Here is a 25,740-nt window from a genome sequence, read left to right on the forward strand (position 1 = left end):
TTTTACCCATCATCTCCACCCCCCCCCCCCCATTCCACAACATTCAACAATATGTGGAGACATATTTCGTTGTCACCAATAGGAAGGTGCTATTGGCATCTCATGGAGAGAGGTCTTGGGATGCCACTAATCATCCTATAATGCATAAGACAGTCCCTCACAGCCAAGAATTATCTGACCCCAAATGTCATAATGATAAGGTTGAGAAACTCTGATTTAGAGGGAAAACACTTTTAAAAGCCATCACAAGTGCAAGAACCTACAGGGGTCAGGTAGGTCACATAAATGGCTGGCGAATTGGACATGCCCAACCCCAGCTCAAAGGGGCAGTGGCTGCTCAGATATAGTTGACTGTCACTGCAGGGGGCCTGTGAGATCATGTGTCCAGGTGGCCAGCTCTTCCCATTTTTCAAGCCAGAAATCCTAGTCTGAATGTGCAACTACTCATCTTTAAATGGTGGCAACTAATTTGAGCATTTTTTAATGCTTTGCTAGTCAAACAAAGCACATCTGAAAACGTGATGTAGACAGTGGGCCCCAAGTTTGCAACCTCTTCAAACAACAAGGGTGACTTCCTAGCATCGAGCAGACCATGGCTGGGAATATTAAACAGGACTGGCTTCCACATCTTGGGTTTAGTCAGACTTATTCTATCCTTCCTAGCAAATGTTTAGTGAGCACTTGCTATGTACTAGAACCTGCTCTAAGGACCCCAAACATGTTAACTCATTTCATCTTTAGAACAACTCTAAGAGGTAGGTATAATGCTGTCTCTCATTTTTAAGACAAGGATTCAGGGGCACAGAGAGGTTTAGAACTTTCCCAATGTAACACAGCAAATGTCAGTTCTGGGATTTGAATCCAAACAATCTATGTTCTGAATTGCTAAGCCAAGCTGCCCTATGGAAGCTGCCGCATCTCCATTTTCTACACAGGAACACTGACAAAGGACTTTTCTAGCTCATTAGCCAACTTAGGCAAGTAACAGTCCCCCCCTTGTACTTAGCCTGTATTCCTCAAGTGCTCAATCCCTCAGTCCCTCCACTGGAAGCTGTGGTTCTCAACTGGGGGTGATTTTGCTCCCTGGGGCACATTCTGCAATGTCTTGGGAGACATTTTTGTTGTCACGAGGGGGGGGTACCGCTGGCATCTAGTGGTTAGAGGCCAGGGGTGCTGCCAAACCTCAAACACACGGGAGAAACTCCCACAATAAAGAATTATCCAGACCCAAAAGCCAACCTTGCTGAGGCTCAGAAACCCGGTTTTAAACACCTGGCTGGCAGCCGTGTGACATGCAAAAAGCAACCAGCAGAATATTTCGGGTGATCCAGTCTGTTTATCTTGAACATTTTCTCTCTCTCCTCAAATCCTTCTCTTTCCTCTCTTGCCCTGGAATTTTATCATAATCCCATGTCACTGTGCTAAATTCCTACACTGAATAATAATCTCCTACTATGACTCTTAATACATTAGCAGCAGCGGAACAGACAAGAAATAAAGATGAACATCAGGCATAAAATACAAAGGAAACACTCAAAATTGGACCAAAGTCTCACGCACCTGCCTGAAGTGTAGTTTTCTTTCTTCTGGTTGCCCTAAGCCATCATCGCGCTCTGCACCCCCATCAAACTTTGACGGCCATGAACGCCACCTCCGCTAAACACACACACGACTGCACCAATTTCATAAAATGATTTTAATAGAAAAGTACAAGGTCTGAACAAAAATAAATAATCTTTATCTCATTTCTAGCCCAGCAAATTGTACACTGCATATAAAACTGATCTAGGAGGCAATGTTCCTCATTTCCGTTTGCTTCTGAAATACTGAGACATTAAATCTTTGAAATTCAAACTGATACACTTTTGCTTTAAAAAAAAATCACACCAACCTTTAATCATTCCATATCCATTGTCTCAAGTTGACTAACAAGATGATGTTTCACTAAAATAAAGTATTATCCAAACATTAGGTTGAAGCGTAAAGTTTGTGCGAACAGGTAGACGATCCACTTCCTAGGTTTTTATTCCTAACATTGCCAAATGTGTCCTATATTATTAAAAACTCATTTCTTCGTCTTACTTTCAAAACATGGCATCTAGTTTTCCCCATTCCAAAGAGAGAGACTAAAAAATACCTTTTTTAAAAAAATAAATATTTTTAAAGTATACTTTACAGAGATAATGCAGTACTCTAGACCTATGCCTTGGTGAGTATTTGCATTACGTATATTCTTCAAGTTGTAAGTACCTTTTCTATCTGTCTCTATTTCTATAATACACCACTCAGTCTTTGGGGACTGCTTTTGCCAAGGATCTCTTGGACTCAGCCAGTACCAGTTTCTTATTCGGAGTACTTATAGAACGTCATATTTGATAACTCCACCGGCTTGAATAATGTTTTGCAAAAACAAATTGAAAACTGGTATTGGCAACATTGTCTGAGAAAAGGGTTTGGGTCGGCTACTAAAACATACACACGGTGTCAGTCCCAGGAGTTCAAGCTTGAAGAACTGAACAGATAAACTGGACCAAAACTTAAAACGGTCTTCCTTCTACTTTAGCCCATAATTACTATTTTGAACATGACTCTGTTTGCCACTGCCTACATACAAATTTTTTGTTAATTTTCCTGTATTGGGAAGATCTTGAATGCACTCCAGCATGAAAAGAAAAAAATATGCTGACAGTCCTAAATGGAGTATATGTTTTTGCAATAAAGAACACTGGTCAATATACAACTGAGGAAAAACTGAAACAGATGTGAGTCCTAGAACCACAAGCGTTTGAATTTGCCCAGAAATGCTATTTTAAACACTCTATATGTTGGTCTACTGTTTTTTTGTGGAATAATGCATTCTTGGCATCCTTAAAAGGTTTCAATATGTTACAAGGTTATCCGGAAAGAAAAAAAAAAAAAAGCAAAGGGCTAACGTATCAATCTGTGTGGCGCTGGCCAGATTTCGGTGTAAGTTTTCAGAAAGCACAAGAACTCATATTAATTGCACTTAACACAACGAACCTTCAGTTTCCAATGAGTTTCATTCTCTGCAGACTGAGGTTTGCTTTTCGTAGAACTACTTCCAAAGGGGTATAAGAGACCATCCGTCCATGGTAACTTCCAACAGAGAGGTACAACAGATGCAGTGGTAAACACAAATATACTTTTGGACAAAAATACTGGTCATGGATAAAAGCGTGTGCCTTTTCAGTTCTTCTCCTAGATGTTACAACAGCAACACGCTCTAAAACAATTAAGTTACATGCATAATGCTAAAAGAATGTGAGCAATCCTACAACCAGCTTTAAGCCATCTGCTTGATTTCTTTTCTTTCTTTCTTTTTTTTTTTTTTTTTTTTTTTGAGGAACATATAGAGGAAAAGAGAATTCCCCTTTTGTTCCATTACATATAGAAATCTTTTGAAGCTTCCAAAGTTTGGTTTTGGTAAAAGTCTCCACTCTTCTATTATTCTGACGCGTAGTCACCCTAAACTATCCCTCATGGTTTCTCAAAAAAAAAAAAAAACCTCCACATGAAGTATCTGAAGGACACTTGAAACCACTTACCAATATACAAGTAACGTTTTATTTTATATTCTATCTTCCATTTGGCATAAGCCTTTCAATGTTTGTTTTTTAAACCAGTGAAATATACAAATCACGCAAGACAGAAATATGTACATTAAAAGTACAGAATAAAGGCCATAGAAGATATACATAATATCTGAATGACAAGTAGAATATTTTACATTAAATAGTTTCTTTTAAAAACTAGGATTGTTAAACTCAACTCTCTTCATAAACATGAATCACTAAAAAGGAACAAAATCTGGTTTAGCAAATAAAAAAAAATTACTTCATGGTTTTTGTATAATAAAAACCAAAAAAGTGACATTTTAAACTAATTAGTGCTTTTTAATTTCAAGATCTTTTGCTTGCAATTCACTGCAACTGAGGGGAAGTGAATATCCTTGTGCAATAAATTAAGAGCCACAGGTGGTGGAGGTGATTATGAAGACCACCAAGCCTAGGACGGTTGTAGGAGATGTGTATCTTTCCAAACTTTTAGAACAGCGTAAGTCTGAGATAAGAACACATTTGATGGCATTTTTAGGAAAAAGGTGTCCTTGCTTTAAAAAAAAAAAAAATCTCTCTAACTAGCTATGTATGTTGTAAGCTCAGTTTTCCTTGGACTCAAACAGGTACCTCCAGGCCTAACAGGCACCGGTTTTCACTCTGCAAAATGAACCAAGGGAACAGACGCATTGACAAAGCTTCCGAGTTTTGAAACTCTCTTCATTTCCACCTCTATGACAAAGGAGTAATGCCCTTTCTGGAAAGTGTACAGAAATGGAGGTTGGAGAAAGGGGGTGGCACAGGGATGATGAAAGAAGTCTTCAAACCAACATGCATATCAGGTAAGACCTTCCAGATTCCTCAGAAACAAGGCTGCTTCGTGATGCTTAAGATGTGATCACATCAGGGCCACAGCCCAGGCTCAACCCAGAAACCTTTTGGAAAAATCCCAATTGGATTGCAATGAAGGATAACAATGCTCTAGACCGAGAAATAACCCCAGAGTAAACTAGAAATCACTGGCTGCACTGAGATATAATTATATTTATATTTATATATAGATGTGTGTGTGTGTGTGTGTATATATATATATGTTATTTACAAAAGACTTTGAGATATGAGGGACCATTAAACCGTATCCCCCCCTTATAAATGCAACTGTTCAAGTACACTAGAACAGTCTTGGGGCACACCTGCAGTATAATAGGAAAAGCTGGAGTGGAAAGTCTCTACACAGGATCACAACAGTGAACGCAGCAGCACCTCTGGGAACTCCATTAGCCATGTTAACGTCATTAAAACATACAAAAACTGGTGCTCCTCCAAATAAAAGTTTTAGGGAAAAAAAAATCCCTAAGTAGTGGACTGTTTCCCAAGTGGAGCTTGTAATACTTCATTTCCTGTCCCACAATCAAAGGGGACCCAGTTGAGCTGCTGCTGCCTTTCGCAACGTGGCCAGCATCACATCGCAGCAAAGCAAGGAGGAATCAGAGAGGTCCTGGGGTCAAGTAGGAGGACCGATTTCACTCTTTCCCCTCAAACAGGTTTTCTGCTCTGGTGCAACGCTGACCTGCACACCTTGTCGTCTGGGCTGAGGATCTGTGAATGGATTCATTTACTATTTTTCATTAATGTTATTTATTAACCAAGTATCCCTAAGAAAATTACAGTATATTTTTCTTCATATTCAAGCCAACCTCCCACCTCTCTCCAAACAAAAAGTCTAGTACCCAGAACCACATGGGAATCCTTTTCCAATCTGATAACCTAATTCCTGTTAACAGCTTCAAGTCAGTATCTTGATACCTGTGTTTCTCAGGTCTTCAACTACTGGGATTTTCCTCCCTGCTCCCCAAGTTTCAGTAGCTACTAGTGTAAGACCATCTGCAGATAGAATGTTTGAGAAAACAGACACAAATAATGTACCTTCTTCCTTTGAAGGATAGGAGATTCTGGCTGTTACCTCTTAAATTACCATTTTGAAACTGTTTCAGGTTGGCAGTCCCTAGGGAAGGGGGGTGGGGGGGACCTCATTTTTTGTTGGTTTCTCAAGACCTCTCCACCCTCCCCAGAGCATTCGCAATTCACTTTGATCACAGAAGCTGGGTCCTGCATAGATCTGTACCACCCCCTTCCAGTTGGATGCTACCTGTTCCATATCTGACCCCTTAGTTGAGAAAAAGAAAACATTTTTCCCTTCTAGATGTGCACACAACTAAGGGTACATGTAATTCCCCCTCATCCTGTACCGTCAAAAGAAGTTTTGTCTTACCTTTTCAAAGATGCACAAAATAAATATTTTTTTCTTGGTTCCCACCCCCCATTATTGCCAAATAATAATAAAAATATTAATAATAAACCACAGAGTTTTTAGATGGGAGCAGAAAAAAAAATGGTTCCGGTTGTAATTCTCAGGGGAAAATAAAACAATATTAAAAAAAAAAAAACAGAATCACTGTACTTTCTATAAATAAGTGGGTCCTGGGAGCGGGGCAGGGTGACAGGCAGGCGTCGAGCGACCGCTATTTGCACACGAACTGGTCCACGATCTCCGTGCACTTCTTGCACTTGACGTAGCAGCACCAGTGGAACTTGCAGTGGCAACGCTCCGTCTGCACGGTCTTGAACTGGTCGTAGCCGCGGCCACAGCACATGAGCTCGCAGCCGTCCATGCCCTCGGACGTCTTGTTGCACAGGCGGCCCTGCGTGCCCAGCGAGCCCGTGCTCTCGTTGCGCACGCAGTAGTCGGGGCTGGGGTCGATGTAGACCAGGTCCTGCGTGGTGGGCGAGTTGAAGCGGCTGTTGACCTGCACCAGCTTGCCCCGGCTGTTGAGCCGCATGGCGGCCGCGCTGTCGTACTTCTCCTTCAGGGCGTCGCCCACCTTGCGGAAGTCAGCCAGCTGCAGCCAGCAGGTCTTGAGGCTGCAGGAGCCCGACACCCCGTGGCACTTGCAGGCCACATCAGCCAGGTTGTACACCGTCTGTGAGGAGACAGCACAGTCAGTGTATGCACTCCCGGACGAGCCCCGGACAGCCGGTGGACGGGATGTTAGCAAAGCTCCCGTCCACCTTCTACATGGAGCCATGGTCACCGGCTAAACCCGGGCCTGGGCGCTTTCCTCCTCATCCTGTGCCACCAGAAGTCTTGCGCTGCCGTCTTCAAAATAAACATGCTCTTAGCTCCTCATCACCATATTCTCACACATCACTGTAACAAACAGCCAGCTTTGAACTGAGAACAGGGAGAGACCACTCAAGTTGCTTCCTTTTTTTACAGGAAAACATTACAGCAACTACTACATCTTGAACGCTCATCCCAGAGCTTATTTACCATTCCTCGCCCTCATTACCTGGATTAATCCCCACAGCCAGCCTATAAGGGAAGTGCTAGTATCGTGCCCATTTCACAGAGAAGGAAAGGGAGGCCCATACAGTTGAGTTACTTGCCCGGCCACTGGGAGGTAAGGCTGCCAGGATTTCAACTCAGCCAGTTGGGCTCTCAGCTTATGCTCAGTGACTTGCTCATGGGCAACCCAGCTGGTAAGTAGGAGGGTTGGGAGGGGTCTAGCTCAGGTGGGATCAGGGTTCAAATCTTCATCACTATTATTATTGCTGTGTGCCAGGCACTGTAATAAGAGCCTTTATGCTGTTTATCTCATTTAATCCTCCCAAACAACATTATAACACAGGGCGGGTTAAACGATGGCACAGTGACGCAGAGAGGGAAAGTGGTCTGCACAGGCCACACAGCTAGAATGCGGAGGAACAGGGCCTGGACCTCAGGTTGTCACTCCCGCTTCCGGCACAGCCCCTAACCCTACTCCACAATGCCTAAGCTAAGAGCACCCACGCCAGACCTAGGCAGATGGGAGTTTTGTCCTAACTGTGCCCCTGAATTCAGGCAACTGGATTCACCTCTCAGAGCCTCCTTTTTCTATCTGTAAAGGGGAACTGTAATGGTACCAACCTCGAAACATTGTTGTAAGGATAAAATTAGGAGATGCAAGGAAAGTGCTCAGCATACATTCTGATGCAATCAGTAAATCTGGTCGTTCCCAGGGTGATGAGTGCATGGCATGCGGGCGGGTGCCAGTCCTACGCTCTCGCCTGGTCACCTTGGCCTCCGGGCAGCAGTGCCCACTGGCCTGGCCTCGCAGCACTGTGCCCAGCGGTCCGGGAGGTGGCGGGTGCCTATTTACGGTTCCTACTACCCACAGTTCCTCTGCCAGTCACCCACCCGCCTGCTCCCCACCCCAGAGTCAGAGTGGTGCTGGCAAGCTGCAGAGAACCTGTCAGGAACCTGGAGGCTGGAGTGAGCTAGAAGGCTCCTTCCACCCAGAACAGCTCCCTTCTTCCTATAAAGACTCATAAGGGGCTCTATTTTTGTAGAAGGGGTGGGGGGGGGGGTAGCAGAATGTACTTCCTTGGCATAAAGGGTTTCAGGCACTCAGCTAATGTGCAGAAGGGTTTTGCAGATGTATTTAACCTTTGCTCCCCTTTGACTAAAATAAAAAGCTAATGCCCCGAGGAGATTCTAGTATGATTTCCTGGCACAGTGTTCACAGATTTCCTCCTCCCTTCCCCCACTGTCCTGGAGAAAAACTGTCTTCCGTGTAACCTCATCTGCCAGAATTCAATTTAGCTCACAGCTCAAATTATAAAACTTACAAGAAGAATTCACTCACTATTTAAAAATGTGGATGTTATGGATGTCTGGGTGGCTCAGTCAGTTAAGCTTCCAACTTTGGCTCAGGTCATGATCTCACAGTTTGTGGGTTCGAGCCCCACGTCGGGCTCTCTGCTGACAGCTCAGAGCCTGGAGCCTGCTTCGGATTCTGTGTCTCCCTCTCTCTCTGCCCCTCCCCTGCTCACAGTCTTTCTCGCTCTCCCTCTCTCTCCTTCTCTCTCTCTCTCTCTCAAAAATAAACAAACGTTAAAAAATGTAGATGTTAAATGAAATTCTAATATTAAAGGTGCTTTTTCCAACTCTCCAAAACCCCCTCTCTCTACTTGGAAATTCCTTGACCTTCTCTCCTTGGTTGCTAAGCCCCTGATAATTTCTCTTCGTGAGAGAAGTCAAAGAAATCCCCTAAATGGATGAAAGTACCAAATATGGGCACAATGAGGCCCAGAGAGTCAACCACATCTCTGTCCTGAAGGCACTTCTGGTCTGAGGCACCGGGCACACTGTATGCACAGGGTAATGTGACATGTCCCCTGTGAGGACAGGGACAAGCTTTATGGGCTCCCACAGAGAGTGGGGCTGACATGCCCATTCTGTGGCCTTGGTCGGCTGCAGTGGGGGAGACAGAGTCCACCACAGCAACAGGAGGCTTAAGAAAGGAGAGGCCACAACTGCCCCCGCCCTGCCCCGAGCAATAATCTGACCCCTCAGGGCACCACAGGTAAAAATCTACAGTTTAGTCCTTCCCCAACACCTCCAAATGTATAACATCAATTAAAAAAAAAAAACAAACTTTTTTTTTAATCTTTTTTTTTTTTTTTTCCGAGAGAGACAGAGTATGAGCAGGGGAGAGGCAGAGAGTGAGGGAGACACAAAATCTGAAGCAGGCTCTAGGCTCTGAGCTGTCAGCACAGAGCCCGACGTGGGGCTCGAACCCATGAAAGTTCATGACCCATGAGTTCATGACCTGAGCCAAAGTTGGACGCTTAACCAACTGAGCCACCCAGGCTCCCTTAACATCAGTTTAAGAAGAAGCTAGGTTAGCTGGAACTATCTAGATCATCTTTGACTTCTCTGCTCTCAGCTTATGTCCAACAATTATGATTAATCAAGCACTTACACTGACGTTAAGCTCAGCCCTTGGATTGAACCACGAGAAACCGTTATTTAATTGGTCAGAGGTAGTCAAGTATTGGTAACTTCATCTGGATCCACCTACTATATGATCCTGGTTAGTCCTCACATAACGCTAAGTGATAGTTCGTGCCATGGCATCCAACAGATGTAGAAATGTAGAAACTGAGGCTCATACACAGAAAGGAACACAACTGGAATTTAGCCTATAGCCCTTTACCCCGAGCTGTGACGCAGGCGTTTAATAAAAACACGCCTGGGCTTGTATTGCAATCCATCAATTTTCCTCCATGGCCATGAAGTGGTTCTCTAGGGCCTCAGTTTCCCGAGCTTTAAAAATGAGGGTGTGCGGTTAGAGGGCTCTAAGGCTCCTCCCAGTCTTCTGTATTTTACTCTGTGATTATCTTCCCTTTTCCTCACCCCAAAATACAGAAGAGTGAAATCTCTGACCAGAAAGTTCCTGGCACCTACCTTGGGTTCTGTGAAAAAATAATGGCCCTGGTTTTCAATGCTGCCAAAGTTAAGAAAAGTTTCACCCCTTCATTTTAAAGCAGCCATAAAGTGCCATGTGTTTAACCACAGGAAAAAAGGGTCTTTTTAACTATTGTGGAGAAGCTTCCCACCAGGAGAAGGGAAGAGTGGACCCAGAAGGCTGGTGAGGGCTTGCAAAGCTGGTCTCCCTGGGCACTTCTGAGTGGCTCCCCCTTCTATCCAGAGCCACCCTCGATTGGCCTGATGGTCAGACCTATAAAATTCCACACTGCTAAAAATGCTATAGTTTTCCTAGAAGAACTCTTAAAACAAAACAAAACCCTCAATCCCTCAGGCCTGCTATCTTAACGACACAAGGGGAGGCAAGCAGAAAGCAAGTAAGGGAAAAGGTAAGTTCTGGAAGCTGAGGTGAGGGCTTTCTCCACTGGGCACCTACTGGGATAAATAGTTCCCTCTCCCAAATTTAAGCCCAACCACAAACATGTTCCAGGGAGGAGGGCGAACGTTATTCACATTTTTACTTCTGAGCTGAGCTGGGCTGGCCAATTGCACCGGGGACTAATTAAAAAAGGCAGAAAAAGCTCTTTCTCAGGCAACTGCAGGAGCACCTTTGCTGGAGGGGGCCCGGGAGGGATGATTCACCTTCAGGAGGCCTTTCTGGGGCGTGCACCCCCCCTTCAGAGAGGCCCATGTGTAGGTGGGGCGGGGAGGAAGGGAAGCAGAGAGAGGAGGAGAGAGCTAGACGGAGGCAGAGAGAGAGGGAAAGCGACCGGAGACAGAGCCAGAGTCAGAAAGGGAAGGAAGTAGACAGACGCAGAGACGGAGGGACAGGTACACACGGAGGGGCGGCACGGGGCAGGACCGAGCTAAGGAGCCGGGGCGCCCGAGAAGGGCGCGGGGCGGGGCGGGACTCACCCTGCGGCCGGCCTCGTTGTTGTGCAAGTTCATGAGGATGCGCGCGCTCTCGTACGAGCCCTTGGCGTGGATGCGCTCCCGCTCGCGCGCGTCCACGAACTCCTTGGCGAAGCGGTAGCCGTAGTCGATGTTGTCGCCGCAGCCGCCCCACAGCCAGTCCCGCGGCAGGTCCTTGGGGCGCGCGGCGCGGCTGCAGCCGCACGTGGACAGCTCGCCCTCGCGGCACGCGCGGCTCATGGCGTTCACCACCCCCGCGGCGCTCACCGCGTACGTGAAGGCCGTCTCGCGGCTGCCTGTGGGCGGGACGCGGGGGTCACCGGGCGCCTGCCCGCGGCCCCGCGGGGAGCGCATCGGGAGCCCCCCAGCGGCCCCGGGCGGGGGCAGGGGCGCCCCAGCCCTAGCACCCCTCCGACCCGGGCCAGCCCCCCCCCCGCCCCCACCGGCCCCGGGGAAGCCAGGAGAGCCGCCCCGACACGCAGCAGCAGCAAGTGACGCGAGCGGCAGCCCCCTGACGTCTTTGCTCTCACCCTGAAGGGCCCGACAGCGGACTCCTCCGCTGTCGTGGTTTTCCCTACAACTGAAAATCCTGGAGACTGACTTCCCAAAAGGCACACGAAACAAGTCGTGGAGGGCGAAGAGAATGTGGGGAGACTTCCTTACACTTAATTTTAACGTTTGGGGTCTTCTGAAAATCTCAGGCCCTAGAACGCGGAGGCTGCAGCAGCCACACGCTTGTGGCCTGGCTCCCCTTCCTCCATCATGCAGCCTGGCGCCTGTCTCAGGCCAGGACTTCTCCAGAGGACATTTCTAAACCTGTTCCTACAGTACTGTAGTGAACCGTGCCTCTTCTTAAATCCCAAACCGGGTTAGCCTGGTGACTTCTCCTTCAGGAAGATGGAGGTCTACTTTCACAACAGCCTGCTGTCTCTGATGCTACTTCCGCAGCCCCCTTCCCCACCCCATAGCCTCTGCCTCAAAGTGTTGGAATAACAGCAAGAAGAGAAAAAGCACAATCTCAGGGGAGAAGAAACAAAAAAAGGTCTTCTCTTTTCCCCTCTTTCTTGTAAAGAATACTTCCCTGTAAGACACTGATAGAGGAGCCCAGCCCGGAGGAAAAGGGAGGCGATCACAGACTACCTTAATTTTCACTTGTACATGGAGACATTTCTGTAACAAGAAGCCACTGAAAATAAAAATGTCGTGCTGTGAGAGAGAAAGGGTTAACACCCTGCCAGCTGAAGCTGGGCCTGAGGGGTATACTGGGGGGGGTGGGGGGGTCATTCCCCTCAACTATAAAATAGGGGTATTGAACTAGGTGCCTAGGTTAAAAAAAAAAAGCCCCTTCTGGCCCTGAAATCCCTGTACATGAATAAGTTGCTCCTACACTTAAAAAGCTTGCTAACCATCTTTTTTTTGGGGGGGGGGATGCAGCAGCAGAACAGCTGACAACAGGACTCCGCCCCAACCAGTCTGAGGAGGAGGGCTGTACCAATTCCAGGGCCCATGGGCTGCCCTTCTCTTGCACTTCAGCTCTACATTTCAATCCACAGCCATTTGTGATTCCTCCTTCCAGGAATGGTGAAGATTCCCTTTTACCACAGACCTTCCCTCCCACGATTTTAAAATATGAATAACCTGAGGAGTGTGCTGGTGGTTGACAGGAGGATCCAGGAAGTTCCTCAGGGGTGTTACATCTATCTAGCTCAAATCAGAGAGCCAGAGAACATCAGGGGATGGAGTGAAATGAGGTGGGCAGGCGGATTCTAGGGAGTTATTTGAAGATTAACACTGATAGCACAGAAAATATTGTGGCCCTGGATGGGACACTTGTAGAATAAGGCAGCAGCTAGCCAAAGACATAAGAAAAATCCTCTGGAGACAGAAGAAAATAAGACACTGTCCTGTGAGTAGATAGCGCATAAAAGGGCTTTTATACAAAAGACAATAATGCTGCTTTTTGTCATGAGTCTACCTTGAGCATTTCCTTTCTTGCCCCGGAACACAAACTGGTAGAAATCTCCAAGCTAATTGGTCACTGCAGGGAAAACGTCAGTTTGACAAGTGCTCTTTGGCTAACAGCCTGTGGACACAGTCCTCCTGGATGGAATACTACTGGTTCAGTTAGGCTTCCTGCCCTGTGAAATCTACATCTATTCGGACCCTCAGGCCCCTTCAAAATGGAGCCTCTCTTACATATCTTTTCACAGTGTGGAGACAAAGAAGAGACGGAGACAAAAGCTGGAGGAAAGCGTAGGGTGATGAAAAATGAGAAAGTTTCCAAAATGAAGAGTGGGCCCTTCACGGAGGCAATTGTATACAGAGCCTCCCAGGCAACTGGCACCCTAGAAAAATGAGTTGAAGAGGGATGGAAATGGCAGCCTGAGTTTCTCAGACAAGGGCCCCATCACAGGGTCAGATTCTCATGGACAGGAATTGCTCTTCACATCCCTGGTGTACTGAGTGCTTTGGAGGGGGTGATGCACGCGTGCACACACACACCTTTCAGCATCAAAGTTGTTTTAAATTTTCCCTTAGCTCATTCTCTTCAAACAGACTCATAAATAGAAAAGTGAAAGCCAAGTAAATTTCCCACTATTGGGGTTGGGTCCATGTTCCTCTTCCACAAAAATCTATTCTGTTTTTCTTCTCTCCATCTCTTTAAATAAATAGAAGAGAAGGCCCCATCAGCCTTTCCACTGCGAACCACCCAGCAGCAGCTTCCTATGCTGTGAGACCCCAGGCACCTGGGGGACTTTTGGCAAAGGAGAATGTGTTCTCAGATGCCCAGGACATCAGCTAACTTGACAGTGGTATCTAGCAAGGCTCCCTTGGAGGCTGCCAGGAGGGACCTGGGACCCACTTACCACCAACCCAGATGGGAATACCACACAGCTGAGGACCAGAGAGAGTATCTGCAAGGGACAATTAAATATAAGCCTTTGTACCAAAGGTTCTGCTTGTTCCCTGAGGGAGTAGGCCCTTTGAATCTTGGACCACATTTTAAATAAATCTTCAGCAGAACTCAAATCCACTTAGCAAATGATAGCTTATTCTGAACATTTTGGCCCAAAACAGGCTACATATGAAGACAAGAAGAGATTCTTAAATCAAAGCTGTGTTCGAGGGACTACACAGAGAACCTTTCCAATTGCTGTCTTGCTTCCTGGCTACCATTAAAAATGTATTGATTTTTGCTAACTCATATACCTGTGAAAACATGCCCCCATTATTTTGAGAGGAAGGCAATTTAGGGGGAAGGCAAAGGTGAGAAGAGAAAGCTGACAACTTACCATTCTGATACAGCTAAAAAAAAAAAAAAAGAGGTTTTGAACTTACAATTTCAAAATGCAGAATGGAATCTCCACCACATCCCCAATTAACTACACAGGGCACCCCATATTCAGGGAAAGCTCCTGTGTTCCTGACGCTGAACTCCTAGATTCAGATCCCAGTATATACATTAGCACTTTTTAATCATTAACAGGAAGGACAAAGCCCTATGAAACTGCAGGCTGAGGCTGCAGACCATTTTCCCATTCAATTAAAGGAATGGCTTCCAGTCCTGTATTATTTTAGTATATGAAGTCGCTTGGCTCAAACATCCACTGACAACTCTTTTTTGTTCTCAATGAATGCACTTTTCAGGGTTTTTAAAAAAGCATTTTATCCACCCGTGACGGATATTAAGCCAACTTTTTTTTTTTTTTATCTTCAGTCAGTCTAAACAGTTAATTGCTTTGATAAATGGCTTCTTATTTTAGGAATCACTGCAGTCATATTAATTATAAGGGCTTGTTTGCATAAAACTAAATGGACCTAAAATACTCACACTAGAAAACACACATAGGATCACATCTGTCAGATAGCATCCTATGCTATTAAAGCAAACCAGAGGCAAACTGATTTTCTAAATGCTTCGCCTTTAGCCCAATTTTAAGGCCACCTCCTCCCTGCAGGGAATAAGTTCAATGATACATTTAATATACAGAATCTGAATGTGAGCAATACATTTAAGATTTTTTTTAAGTTTCTAGGTTGAGATCTGAAGCATGTGCTTTTACATCAATTGCCAAAATCACAACGTAAATTGGATCACTTCTAATTAAAATTCTTTTTGGTACTAAAAATAAAGCTTTTTAACATATATATCTCTATAGCCTCAGGAAATATCTATATTAGGAAAATTAAAACCTTATTCACTTCCAACATATCCAGCATCCGAAAGAGGACAGTATTTAGTTTGATGCTTGGGCCATTTGAATTGTGGCTTACGAGACTTCTAACAGTTACAAGAGTTTTGAAGTTTAAAAGGATATAAATGACTCAGCTTTCCTCATCCACTTTTGAGAAACCAAAATAAGTGTTCTGCTTCTATTTTAAACAAAATGCTTTTTAGAAAAAATCAAGTGTTCAGAAAACACGGAGGCGTCTTTGATGCTTCCCTTCTGATTTGGTTTAAAAAAAGCCCAAAACTTATAATCAGGTGTGGGGACAGCAATGAAGGCAAGCAGAAATAAAGACAAAACTTCCCCAGCCAGCACCCTGCTGGAAAGATTCCCCTCCTTATCAAGCCGGTCAGTAAACCCTAAAGCCTTTTTCCAGGAGAATAATTGACCTATATTTGAAAATATGTGAAATGGTTTCCTACCTATCTGCATAACCCTGCCAAAAACAGAGGTGTTATCCACGGTACTGCAATTCCACCTTCGATGTCGGAATTGATACTGGCATTCTTTGATGCCTGTCTTCGCGCCTTCTCCGATGTACTGCATGTGGTCCTGATACAAGTGGCACAGTTTCTTCTGTCCTTGAGAAAGTCCTGCCAGTTGGCTGCAGAGAGGCTGTGCTCCTATGATATATACTTCTGACATCTGAACAGGGTTATTCATACCTAGCGACCTAAAAAGGGGGGGGGGGGAGATGTGCATTCAAGATTTACGTGAACTCTCGAGGTAGGCCCCCTGAAAGCATGTCAGCAATACATGGTTTTAAGCACACAGATGCTTTTTCTCTCCTGCTTGTCCTCATGACAAAGTATGAGAAGGGCTTCATAAAACTTCTCTGTTTAAACTGCACTCAGAAAACGGAGGTATTGTAGTCCCCACCCCGCCATCTGGCTCCTCAGCTAGGTTTTCACTCCCTTCCTTGCCCTCCTTGCCATATACCTGAACCAATATTTCCAAAATGCGCTCAGAAAAGGGGGAAATGGCGGTTTTGGGGATGGGCCTCTGACATTAGAGAAAGTGACTCACTTTGCCCCACAAATTGGACCGATCTGCCTTTGCAAATGTATGAATGCCGAAAGTAGACACAATTAGACACGGGGAGGAGATAGAGGTTCCTTCTGACTGATGGAAGGATGCTGAGGCAAATAGAGAGACTGGAGAAAATTCACCGTGTTCTGGACATTTTAAAAGGGCTCCTTATGTGATTGTGAAAGACCCAAGACAGGGTATCCTGTGAGTACAAGTCATGTTTGACAGTCAGAAAAACGCTGTTCATTTACAGGGAAAAAATATCCAGAAGGCCGTCAGAAATAATCCCCTGGATATACTGCAGTCGATCTACAAGGCCCCTAACCAGAAAGAAACCCTCATTTAGGGACATTTGACTACTTCAAGTTAACTTCCTTTTGATCAAATTTCCAGCGCAAATACTTCCCCACTTGGAGTTTAGCTGTCTTCCTACAACTCTGCCTACTTCAGACCCTGAAGGTTAATAACCTCAAGTGACAGAAAATAAAAGCTGGAACTCACTTTTACTACCCAGAGGTGGCAAAAAGTAAATTTTATAGATGGGCTTACAATTATTACAGAAGTGAATTTTGGTTCCCTTTTATTACGTGATGTACTACAAGCATACATCTGAACAAGGGCCTCATAGAGAAAAGCGAAGATTTTATAGGTTCCCATTCCCTATGGAGCTAAAGATAAGCTTGACAATATTAACAAGTTAAAAGAAAATTCTGATTTCCAGATATATAAGGTAAAATATATTATATACATATGCATTAGATAAATGGACTCAAATTCACGATTCAGCTCTGAAAACTGCAGCATCATACAAATGAATCTTTTAAAAAAATTAAAATAAAATAAAGAACATGTACTTAAAAGGAACTTACCACCAAGAATTGGCTTCTATTACAACCTGGGCGAAGGAGAAAAATATGGCCAAAGCCATTAGGAAGAACTTGGAAGACATTGCACTTCCAGCCATCCCCAAAGCAACTCCTGGGCTTAATATTCCAATCGCCTTCTGGAGAGGGAAGAAAGGAGCAGATGTTTATTGCCTCTCAGATAATTTTCAAGCATACAAGTTTAAACAACGGAAGCATCCGGGGTCTCTTAAGTTTACTGTTGATTGACTGCGCTTCTCCTCCGTGAGTTTTTTGATGGCAAGATATAGGCAGTTTCTTTTTCCAAATTAATCCACCCACGCAACCTCACCAGGAAATCTGATTTCGCTGGGATCCTGCGCGCGGGGCACGCCAGCGATTACAAACATGTCTCAATGCTGTTGAGTCAAAGCCCCGGTGCCAAGCGCTGCCTCTTTCCTGCTTGTTCGCTTCCCGCACCCCCTCGCTCCCCTCTAGTCCGCGCTGTGCTGGGTCCTTCCTCGGAAGGAATTCACTCGGGAACCCGCCGCCACCCTCGTCCGCTCCCCAACCTGGGCCGAGCAACAAGTGGAGCCGGAATTAATTCCATGGGCGAGAGCAGCGCGAAGGCGAGTGGAGCGCGCCACCGGCGGCTGCGGAGGAGGCGGGGTGGCCGGCTCAGGGGTGGGGGAGTGGGGGTTGGACGCGGGAGGGAAGGGCAGGGGGTGGGGGGCGAGGCCCCGGGGAGCTGCGTGCGCGAGAGTGCCCAGCTGGGAAATGCAGCTCGGAATTAACAGCGTATGTTTCATAATCAGTTTACAGGCCGCTTTGGGGGAAGCCACTTCCAGAGGGGGAAGGGCAACCGGGGTTTCCTTAGGATACTCTTCAGCCAGACTGGAGTGGGGAGAAGGCGATGGGGGGGGGGGGGCACTAGGGATAACGGGGAGAGAGATCGGCTCTCTCAACCAAGGAAACCGGAAAACAGTGCCCCCTCCCTTGCCTGCGGGCTCCTCCTCGGACTCAGTGTACCCCAGAGAAGGGATAGCACCCCGAGGAAAGAAGGGGGTCCGGGTCCCACTGTCCTAGGTGAGGATCCCTTCCTTGCCTTCCCACAAGTTCTGATTTTTCATTTCACTCTCCCTCCCGCTCCCCCCCCCCCTTCTGTCCCCACTCCTGACAGCTGCCACGGAGAAAGAGGAAAGGAAGCCAAGGGCGACTCCAGTTTCCTCCGGTTATGGTCTGGTGTTGTCGGCCACTTCGCCATCGCGCCACAGTGAGCCTGCCCTTAGAACACCCCACCCCACCTTCCAGCCCAATTCAGACTCGGTTCGGTAAGTCCCGGACGTTGAGGGTGCAGGGCGAGGCCAGAGCCGGTTCGAGTGAGCCCTAGGCGGGGCCAGAGATGCGCCGGCTTCCGCGGCGGCTGAGCCCCTGGATTGCAGGGCTCAGAGGGCCCAGACGGTGAAGGTTCCCGTCGTGAAGCATTTCGGGGGCGGGGGGCGGCCTTGAAAGATTTCGCTGCCGTTCCTCCCCACTGGTGACTTCTCCACCTGTAGGCGGCGGCGGCGCGAGACAGTGGCGGGTGCGGGTGGGAGGAGCGGGTTTCCAAAATCCCCTTTTACATTTCTGATTAGGGTAGCTCGCTGCACCGCCCGCAGCCCCCAGGGAGCCCTTTCCTCGGGAAAGGAAAGGTGAGCCGCCTTGGGCAGCAGAAGATCGTGGAACGTGCGCCGTCAAAGGGGCAGAGAGGACCTAGGCGGCCTTAGAAACGCTTAGGGGCCCAGGAGCGTGCCAAGGCTTTTCCCAGCCCGCCGTCCTTTAGACCAGGACAGCTCGGGGCTTCTCCGAGAGGAAATGTTTATGTGGTCCCCAGTGCCCGCTAGCCAGCGCTCTGACCCCTTGGCCCACTTGTTCTCCAAACACCGCAAAGCGAGGGGCGCATCCCGGAGAATAGAAACCTGGGATTTCCCCAGCCTAGGAGAGAGAAGGCTCGGTCTCCCTCCCCACCCCCGCCCGAAGTGTCAAGTTTCTTCTAGGGGAGGGGGTGGGCTGCGAGGTCTGCCTTCGCGCGCGGCCCAGGCTGCAAAATCGACTCTCCCCCCTCGGCGGACAAGGCCGCGCGCGCACACACACACAACACACTCATGCACATTCACACAAACACATGCACAGACACACGCACCGGCGTGCTTCCGAGACACCGGCGGAGAAGACTGCTGGCCGCGCGCACTTTCCGAGCTTCCCGACGGGCGGGGCGCGCGGGGCGGGGCGCGCGGGCAGCGGAGAAATTGATAACAGATTCGGCGGATTACAGCGGATCTCTTTGTTAGAGGCGAAGCCACACAAACCGAACCGACTTTGGGCCGGAAGACCCCGGGGAGAGTCCGCCCGTTCCCAGCTAGGAGTGGGCCATTGGGTCTACGAGACTCGGTCTCCCCAGCTCCATACTGGGGATAGGCCAGCTGTGTCCCAAAGGGGATCGGGCAGTAGAGCCCCGCGAGTCGCGTCTCCACTTAACCCCGCGCGCTTGCCCGGAAACACCTTGGCCTTCCTCCCGCTCCAATCCCCATGCAACCCCCAAAAAAGGCCCCACAAGTTTGAAGCACTGAAAGAACCCACAGCGAAGTAATAAATACATCGACTTTGTAGGGTAAACACCCCTGCCTGTTTACCAAGAGATCTGATCCGAAAAGACCGTACGAAACGAGACCTCTCTGGACACTGTCACACCAGGGCTAAAACAAAAGTTCTGCGCAGAGACTGAGTTTACCAAAGAACGGGCTGAATGTTTTCGGACACTTCCAGGGCCCGCGAAACTCACTAATGTACGGATCCTCAGAATCTGTTCCTAGCGTGTGATGGGGAGGAGGATTTCGGGTATTTGAGAGGTTCTAGCGCAAGGGAGGGGTGAGGTGGGGGTAGGGCGTTCCTGCGCCCTTGTTTCCAAAGTCAGAGCAGCTCAACGCAGTGGTGCTTACTCGATATCTCCTCCAAAGCCTTAGCATTGGATTCAGGTGTGCCTAAACCTTCTTTATCAACTGGGGTGCAGGCGGGGGGGGGGGGACGGGGGTGAAGAGGGGTGAGAGAGGGGAAACCATCACTCTGGTTAGAAGAGGTTCCTGGGTCACAGAAAGCTTCTCTACCACGCGCAGCACCCAAATCCTCGGCCCCACCGCCCCTAAAGAGAAATTCCGCAAAGGCAGGGAGAAGATTCTCGACCCTTGGCCACTGGTGCTACCTCACTCGGTCTGGGCATGCCCTTCCACTAGACTTTTTGCGTCCAGAGTGCCCCCCCCCCGCCCCCGCCTGCCCAAGTCTGTGAAAATGGAAATGATGAGGGAGACCAGCGAGGAGTCTGAAATGTATGACCTGGGCTCACGGTGGCTAAAAGGATAGGACACTCCAAGAATGCCAGCTCTTGGTGGGAAATAAACTTTGTCTTCCCCACTGTGATCTCTCCTTGAAGGAGAGAAACAGAAAATTGCGGAAGATAAAAGGCATCAACCACAGCATTGGGACGTCCTGCTCCAGGAAATGCAGAGAGAAGCGGAGCGGATAAGGATGAGCAAGCCCAGGCGGACAGGAGATCTGCTTTGGGGGAGCAGGCAAGGAGGGAGCAATCCCTCACTCCCCTAGCCTGGGCGCCGGGTGTCCCAGGCCGCGCCTCGCCGCTGCCAAAGAACGGTGTCTACTGCGCTCCAAGTGTGTGGTGTGTGTAGGGGGTGGGGGGTGTAGGGAAGCCAGACAGAGAAGGTGGTGGGAGCTCCTTTCGCCCAAATCAGTGCAAGGATTGCCCAGGCTCAGGACTGAACCGCAGGTCCGGTAACAAGGACTCTCCAAAGGCAGAATTGTGGCCAAGCCCGGCTCTGTTCCCTGTCTCCCCACTTCCATCCCCTGGACAAGTCTCTCCAGACTTCAAGACTCTCTCTCCTCGCACACACGTATCACTTCCACCTTCTCACACAGGTTGTCTAACTCCTAGCACAGGTTCTCAACTCTATCCAGAAGAACATAGTGTCCAGTGGAAGGAGAAAAAACTAAAGATCAGTTCAACCCCTATCCTTCAGAGGCAGTTTGAACTCCACTTTTTAATAGACGAAGAAATTGAGGCCGAGAAAGAGAAAGCAACACTTGTCACCTCCCACTGACGGCACTGGTGAGAGCGCAGAAGCCGGACCCTAGGCCTCCTAGGGCGACGCTCCCGTTCCTTCACCCTGGTGAGGAGGTAAACCCTTCCTCCACACGCCCCAGCCCGGTTTGCTGGATCGGACCTCTGGCCCCTTCCGTACGGCGGCGGCCGCGCATTGCAGCTTGTCCTCTGGGAGTCTCGGAGAGGCCCTCCTGGGAGGGGAGAACCTGGTGGTCGGGAAGGACCAACGGAGCCAGAGGTGGGAGGGAGAGGAGAGCGGCTGCCTGCCGGCCCCAAAGAACAGACTCCCAGGTGTCCTACCTCAAGGCAGCCAACAGGGGGCAGTCGGCACCGCACGGCGAGGATGAAAAGGCAGCGGGACAAGCAGAACTCCGCGCGCACGGTACTAATAACCCCTTGTGCACCGAGGCGCTCCGGTGAGGGAAGGGAAAGAACTAGGGACTCTCGGGCCAGTCCTCCTGGGGAGGGTCCTCCTTTGTGGGGCCGGGCGGGACTAAGGCTAGTAAGCCCAAGACCCGAGAACAACTGACCCTTTACTCCCCCCCACACGCAGGGCACGGATCTACATACTCGGGACAGAATTTCCGCGGCCTCTCCATCGCTTGCGCGCACTCAGCATTGCCCCCTCGGAACTCCCCTGGCAGAGGCTTTCTAGAAACGAAATCTCCATTATCAGGCTGGAGCAGCCTGAATATTGGCGGGAGGGCAGGGTCTGTAGGTGTGATCCTAACCCAGCCTCCAAGTGACTTCCCAAACATCGAGTTGTCCATTTAAAGACGCAAGAGGAGAAGGCGCCCCGATGCCAAACTGGAATTGTAAAGTAAAACAAGGCCGCGGGGTCTCCAGGTTTCGGGCTCTTTTTAAACTTTTTTTTGGTGGGGGATGGAGGGGGGATGTTTGTTTTCGAAAATATCTTCTAATTCCAACCTTATTTTCAAGAAAAGTAAAACAGATCAAGAAGAGTGGAAATAAGGATCGAAGCTTGGAGGACAGGGATAGGAGAAGTTGTTTGCAAAATAGCAAGTTATATTGCAGGAAGAAATGTTAACTTTTCGCAAAAGTGAACTCCCGGTGACCCTCAGAGTGTGTGACTCGGCTTTAACATACAACTGACAATTAAAACAAACAAGAGTTCACAAACTGCCTCCCGCCCGCTCTCCCAACGCGGAGGCCCAAATGTTTCCAAAGGACAGGGCAGATTCTGCGCAGGGGGCCGGGGTGCGCTCTCCCAGCGGACGGGATTAGAGCCACCACTGCCAGCACTCCCCGCCCCCATCACCGCGGCAAAGTGCCTGAGCTCACCCAGTGGCGGCTAATAATGCTAATAACGCGACCCGGCTCCCGCGCCGGGGTGCGCGCTGGCCCCCCACCAGGCACTCTTAAAGGCACACGGCCTGCAGCTCTAGGATTCCCTGGCCTCGACGAGGCTGCAACCTGGCCTCCGGCAGCAGAGGACGAGAGAAGAGGGGGCGGTGCACGGCTCTGGGGTGTCGGCTCCTAGTCCTGCTGCCCAGTCTCCCGACCAAGGAGTCCTCCTCCCCTTTCCGAGCCCCGGCCACACACCCTCTCCGTGCCCGCGCAGTGGGCGCTCCGTAAATATTTGTTGAATTGAATCATTATCCTGTTACTGAAATATACATAGTAAATTACACTGGTGTTTCTCAGGGCAAAAGGAAAGTCATCTGTGAACCGCTTTTTTCTGTCCTGGCTCATCCTCACTTTTTTTCCCCCCAAAGTCTAAAAGGTTTGCAGAACTTTTGGTGGGACAAGAAGTCTCCCGGGAGATAGGCAGTGCGCGACGGGGTTGGGGCGTGGGCGAAGGGGTAGAGGTCCCTGCCAGCTACGCAGGAGTTCCAGCTTCTAGAGGCAGCAGGAGAAATGGAGGGATAAGGAAGGGGGGGGGGAAGGGGGGTCAGTTAACTTCCAAAAGAAAAAAAGTAAAGAAAAAAAAGTGGCGAGCGTCGGCAGCGCACAGAACACCTACCTTCATGGCGAGGGGGAGGGGACGTGGCTGCGGGGAGGAAGTCGCCACTAGAGCGAGGGCAGCCGAGGAATCCGAGCGGAGCGGCCGGGTTAAGCCTGGGGGGACGATCCGGCGCAGAGCTTCGGGCTCCTCCTGGGCGCGTCCGGCAGGCGCAGGAAATCACAGGCGAAGCAGTCACTGGCGCCCAAGTCTGGGGGCCCGAGCCGGAGCAGCGCCGAGATGCGCCAGGGAACCGAGGGGGCGCCGAAGCCCGTCGGCCGGTAGCAAAGGCAAAGCCGGGCCGGCGCGCAACAAGGGAGCCGCGGGTCCGGCGAGGGCGTGCAGGCGACTGTTCCGCGGCGAGGCGCTCCCTCTCCAACGTCCATCAGCGACGGCGGTAATTAGGGCTTTCCAACCCCAAATGTGGGCGTGATTGTGCAAAAGACTTTACAACAAATAATAAAAAAAAAAAATTCTTCACAAGAGGGTGAAAAAAAAATGCCCCCACTACTCAACTCTGGCCCGAGGCGGGGGCGGGGGCGATCCGCGCGCCCAGGTGCCCCCAGTTCATTCACACCACGGATTCTGCAAACTCCTGGCGGCTCACGCCTCCCGATCTCCAGCTCCTCCTCTCCAAGTCTGTGGCCGAAACGTCTGCTTCCAGGCGCTGATCCTGCGGCCGCGAGTGAGTGTGTGGACGTCTGTGTACACACACAGACACACACCCACACACCCCCACCCCCCCCACACGCACACACTGAATCTTTGGGGCCACAGAACAATCAGGCGCGCAGGGCTTTTTCTCCGGGAGATGCCGCTGAAAATGCACAAGTCGCCATCGGAGCTACAAGAGTCAGCGCCAACTTTTGTCCTTTCATTTTACGGTTTGGCAAAAAGGGGGCGCAAAATGGGTAAAAGTCGTCCCCCGAAAGTTCTGCGCGCGGTGGGATCGGGGGGCGATGGGCGATTGCCCCAGGGGAGATACTGGCTCCCCCCCCCTCCCCACTCCCTTCTTTCTTCGGGTTAATCCCCGTCTTTTCCCCGCCTTTCCTGGGCGAAGGGCGAAGAGGGGCGAGGGCACCGCGGGCGTGGGGCTGGGGAGGGGCGAGGGCCAGGGGCTCCGCGGCGGCTGTTCAGTTCTGGCCGCCCCTGGCCGGCGCGGCTGCCCACCTCGTTTGGCGCCGGGGCCCCAGGGGCGGGCGAGCTTGCAAGCGGGCGGCGGGCGGTCGGGGGCACGGCGCGGCGGCGGCGGCGGCGGGAGGAGCTCGCTCGGCGGCGGCCGCACCGAACCGGACTCTGGGCGGCGGAGGCGGCGCCTTGGAGCTTGCAGCAGCCTTCCACGCGATCCTGTGCCCCGCAGACTGACTGACCGCAGGGACCGTGTCCCCCCCGCCCCCCCACCCCCTGGCCCTCCTGGCCAACTGCCTCACGCTCTCTCTCCCTCTCTCCGGACTCCTCTTTCCCCTGCAGTTTTCAGAGGGGGGAAAAAAAGATTTTTTTTTTTTTTTTTTTTTTTTTTTTTTTTTAAGTTGCAGAACCAAAGGCGGCTGGAAAGAGAGAGGGAAGGGGGGAGAAAAGAAAGAAAAAAAAAAAACTCAACTTCGCCTTTGCGCATGCGTGGTGAGACCGGCCTATGACAAACTCCGCAGGATTTTAAAGCCGTACCAAGGCTGGGGTGCAGGGGGGGCGGAATACGCTCCCTGATCGAGCCCCCTTCCCTGGGCTCCCCATCCCCCAGGCATCTGCCGAAAGAGAGAGATTCATTCCGCAGCCGCTGCCTGCCCGCCTCCTGGCCGTCTGCGCTCTTCCAAAGCCTCCGACCCTTGGGAGGCTGAACCCCAACTTCCCGGTCTGGACCCCTTGGCTCGCCTGTCCCAGGCCGCTCCCACTGGGGCTGCAGGGGGCCTGCTGCCCCGGCACAGAACCTCTGGGAGGACCTCCTCCCCATTCTTATCCCTGGGGGAGGGTCCCCTAAGCCCCGGGGCTGGAGACTAGGGTAGACGCACACATCCTGCGTCGCTCCAGTGTAGTAGATTTGGGCACTGGGGTGTTCGATTGGGCCTCTGGCTGAGACCCAGGGCACCCAGACGCGGGGTGTAGTGCTGCCTGGTGAATCTAGGTGGGTGCCCTCAGGTGAGAAGCCGCCGAAGTTCCGCAAAACAGAGTTCCAAGCACTGGAGCTTCTAGACACTTGCAGACACCTGTGGGTGTCCCCCCCCCCACCCCGGACAGGGTTGATGGATGTGTGCCCCCCATGTCCAGCATGCCAGGAGCGCCACCACCAAACCATGCCTCACAGTGGAGCACAATTCTTATTCTGAGTCCTCCCCATCCTCTAGACACCCGAGGAGGTAGAAGATACACCACACACACACACACACACACACACACACACACACACACACACACACACACACGGATTCAATTTCTGACAACCAGCAGCATGCACTTGACCTTAAAGCAAAAACTCCATAGCCTGGGTACTTCTGGGTGGTGACTGTTTTGTTTCTTCCATCCCCCATTCCCACCCTTGGCTGACCACCCCAGGTCGCGCTGGGAGAGGGTCCAGAGACGCTGTCCCACCCTTCCTGGTCCCTTCCTGAACCTTACTCCTCTCAGCTGATGGGACTCCTTCCCAGGGCTGGCCTCCTTTTGTTAGGCAGCAAAATGGCAGTATGGGCTTCCCACAAACTGAAAGAGATGCCCTCTCTCCCTCTGGGCTTGCTTTCT

The 25,740-nt window shown here is 49.9% G+C and overlaps 1 protein-coding gene across 5 annotated transcripts; it reads right to left on the reverse strand.

Moving 5' to 3' along the window:
* Window positions 1–1,681: 1,681 nt before the first annotated feature.
* WNT5A (Wnt family member 5A) lies at window positions 1,682–24,384 on the reverse strand. Of its 5 annotated transcripts, none has more exons than XM_045051639.1 (6): window positions 17,470–17,706; window positions 16,925–17,058; window positions 15,449–15,699; window positions 14,091–14,103; window positions 10,801–11,093; window positions 6,392–6,556 (listed from the first exon to the last, which is right to left on the reverse strand). In XM_045051639.1, the coding sequence occupies exons 1-6, from the start codon at window positions 17,704–17,706 to the stop codon at window positions 6,537–6,539; spliced, it is 948 nt and encodes a 315-aa protein (XP_044907574.1). In that variant the 3' UTR covers window positions 6,392–6,536. The 5 variants fall into 5 exon arrangements, with proteins under 5 accessions (XP_023105613.1, XP_023105612.1, XP_044907574.1 ...); XM_045051638.1 differs by lacking the exon at window positions 6,392–6,556 and adding an exon at window positions 6,564–6,807; XM_023249845.2 differs by lacking the exons at window positions 14,091–14,103; window positions 17,470–17,706 and adding an exon at window positions 23,032–24,384 and having other exon boundaries at window positions 1,682–6,556.
* Window positions 24,385–25,740: the final 1,356 nt, after the last annotated feature.

The sequence above is a fragment of the Felis catus genome, chromosome A2 (assembly GCF_018350175.1).
Source record: "Felis catus isolate Fca126 chromosome A2, F.catus_Fca126_mat1.0, whole genome shotgun sequence".
In the NCBI taxonomy this organism is placed as follows: Eukaryota; Metazoa; Chordata; class Mammalia; order Carnivora; family Felidae; genus Felis; species Felis catus.

What these genes read in the sequence shown, in the direction of transcription:
- WNT5A (XM_023249845.2), bottom strand. An exon ending in ATAGAAGCCAATTCTTGGTG is followed by an intron (nt 15,700 to 16,924) that starts GTAAGTTCCTTT and finishes CCCCCTTTTTAG; the next exon opens with GTCGCTAGGTATGAATAACC. An exon ending in TGGCAGGGTTATGCAGATAG is followed by an intron (nt 11,094 to 15,448) that starts GTAGGAAACCAT and finishes TCCCGCCCACAG; the next exon opens with GCAGCCGCGAGACGGCCTTC.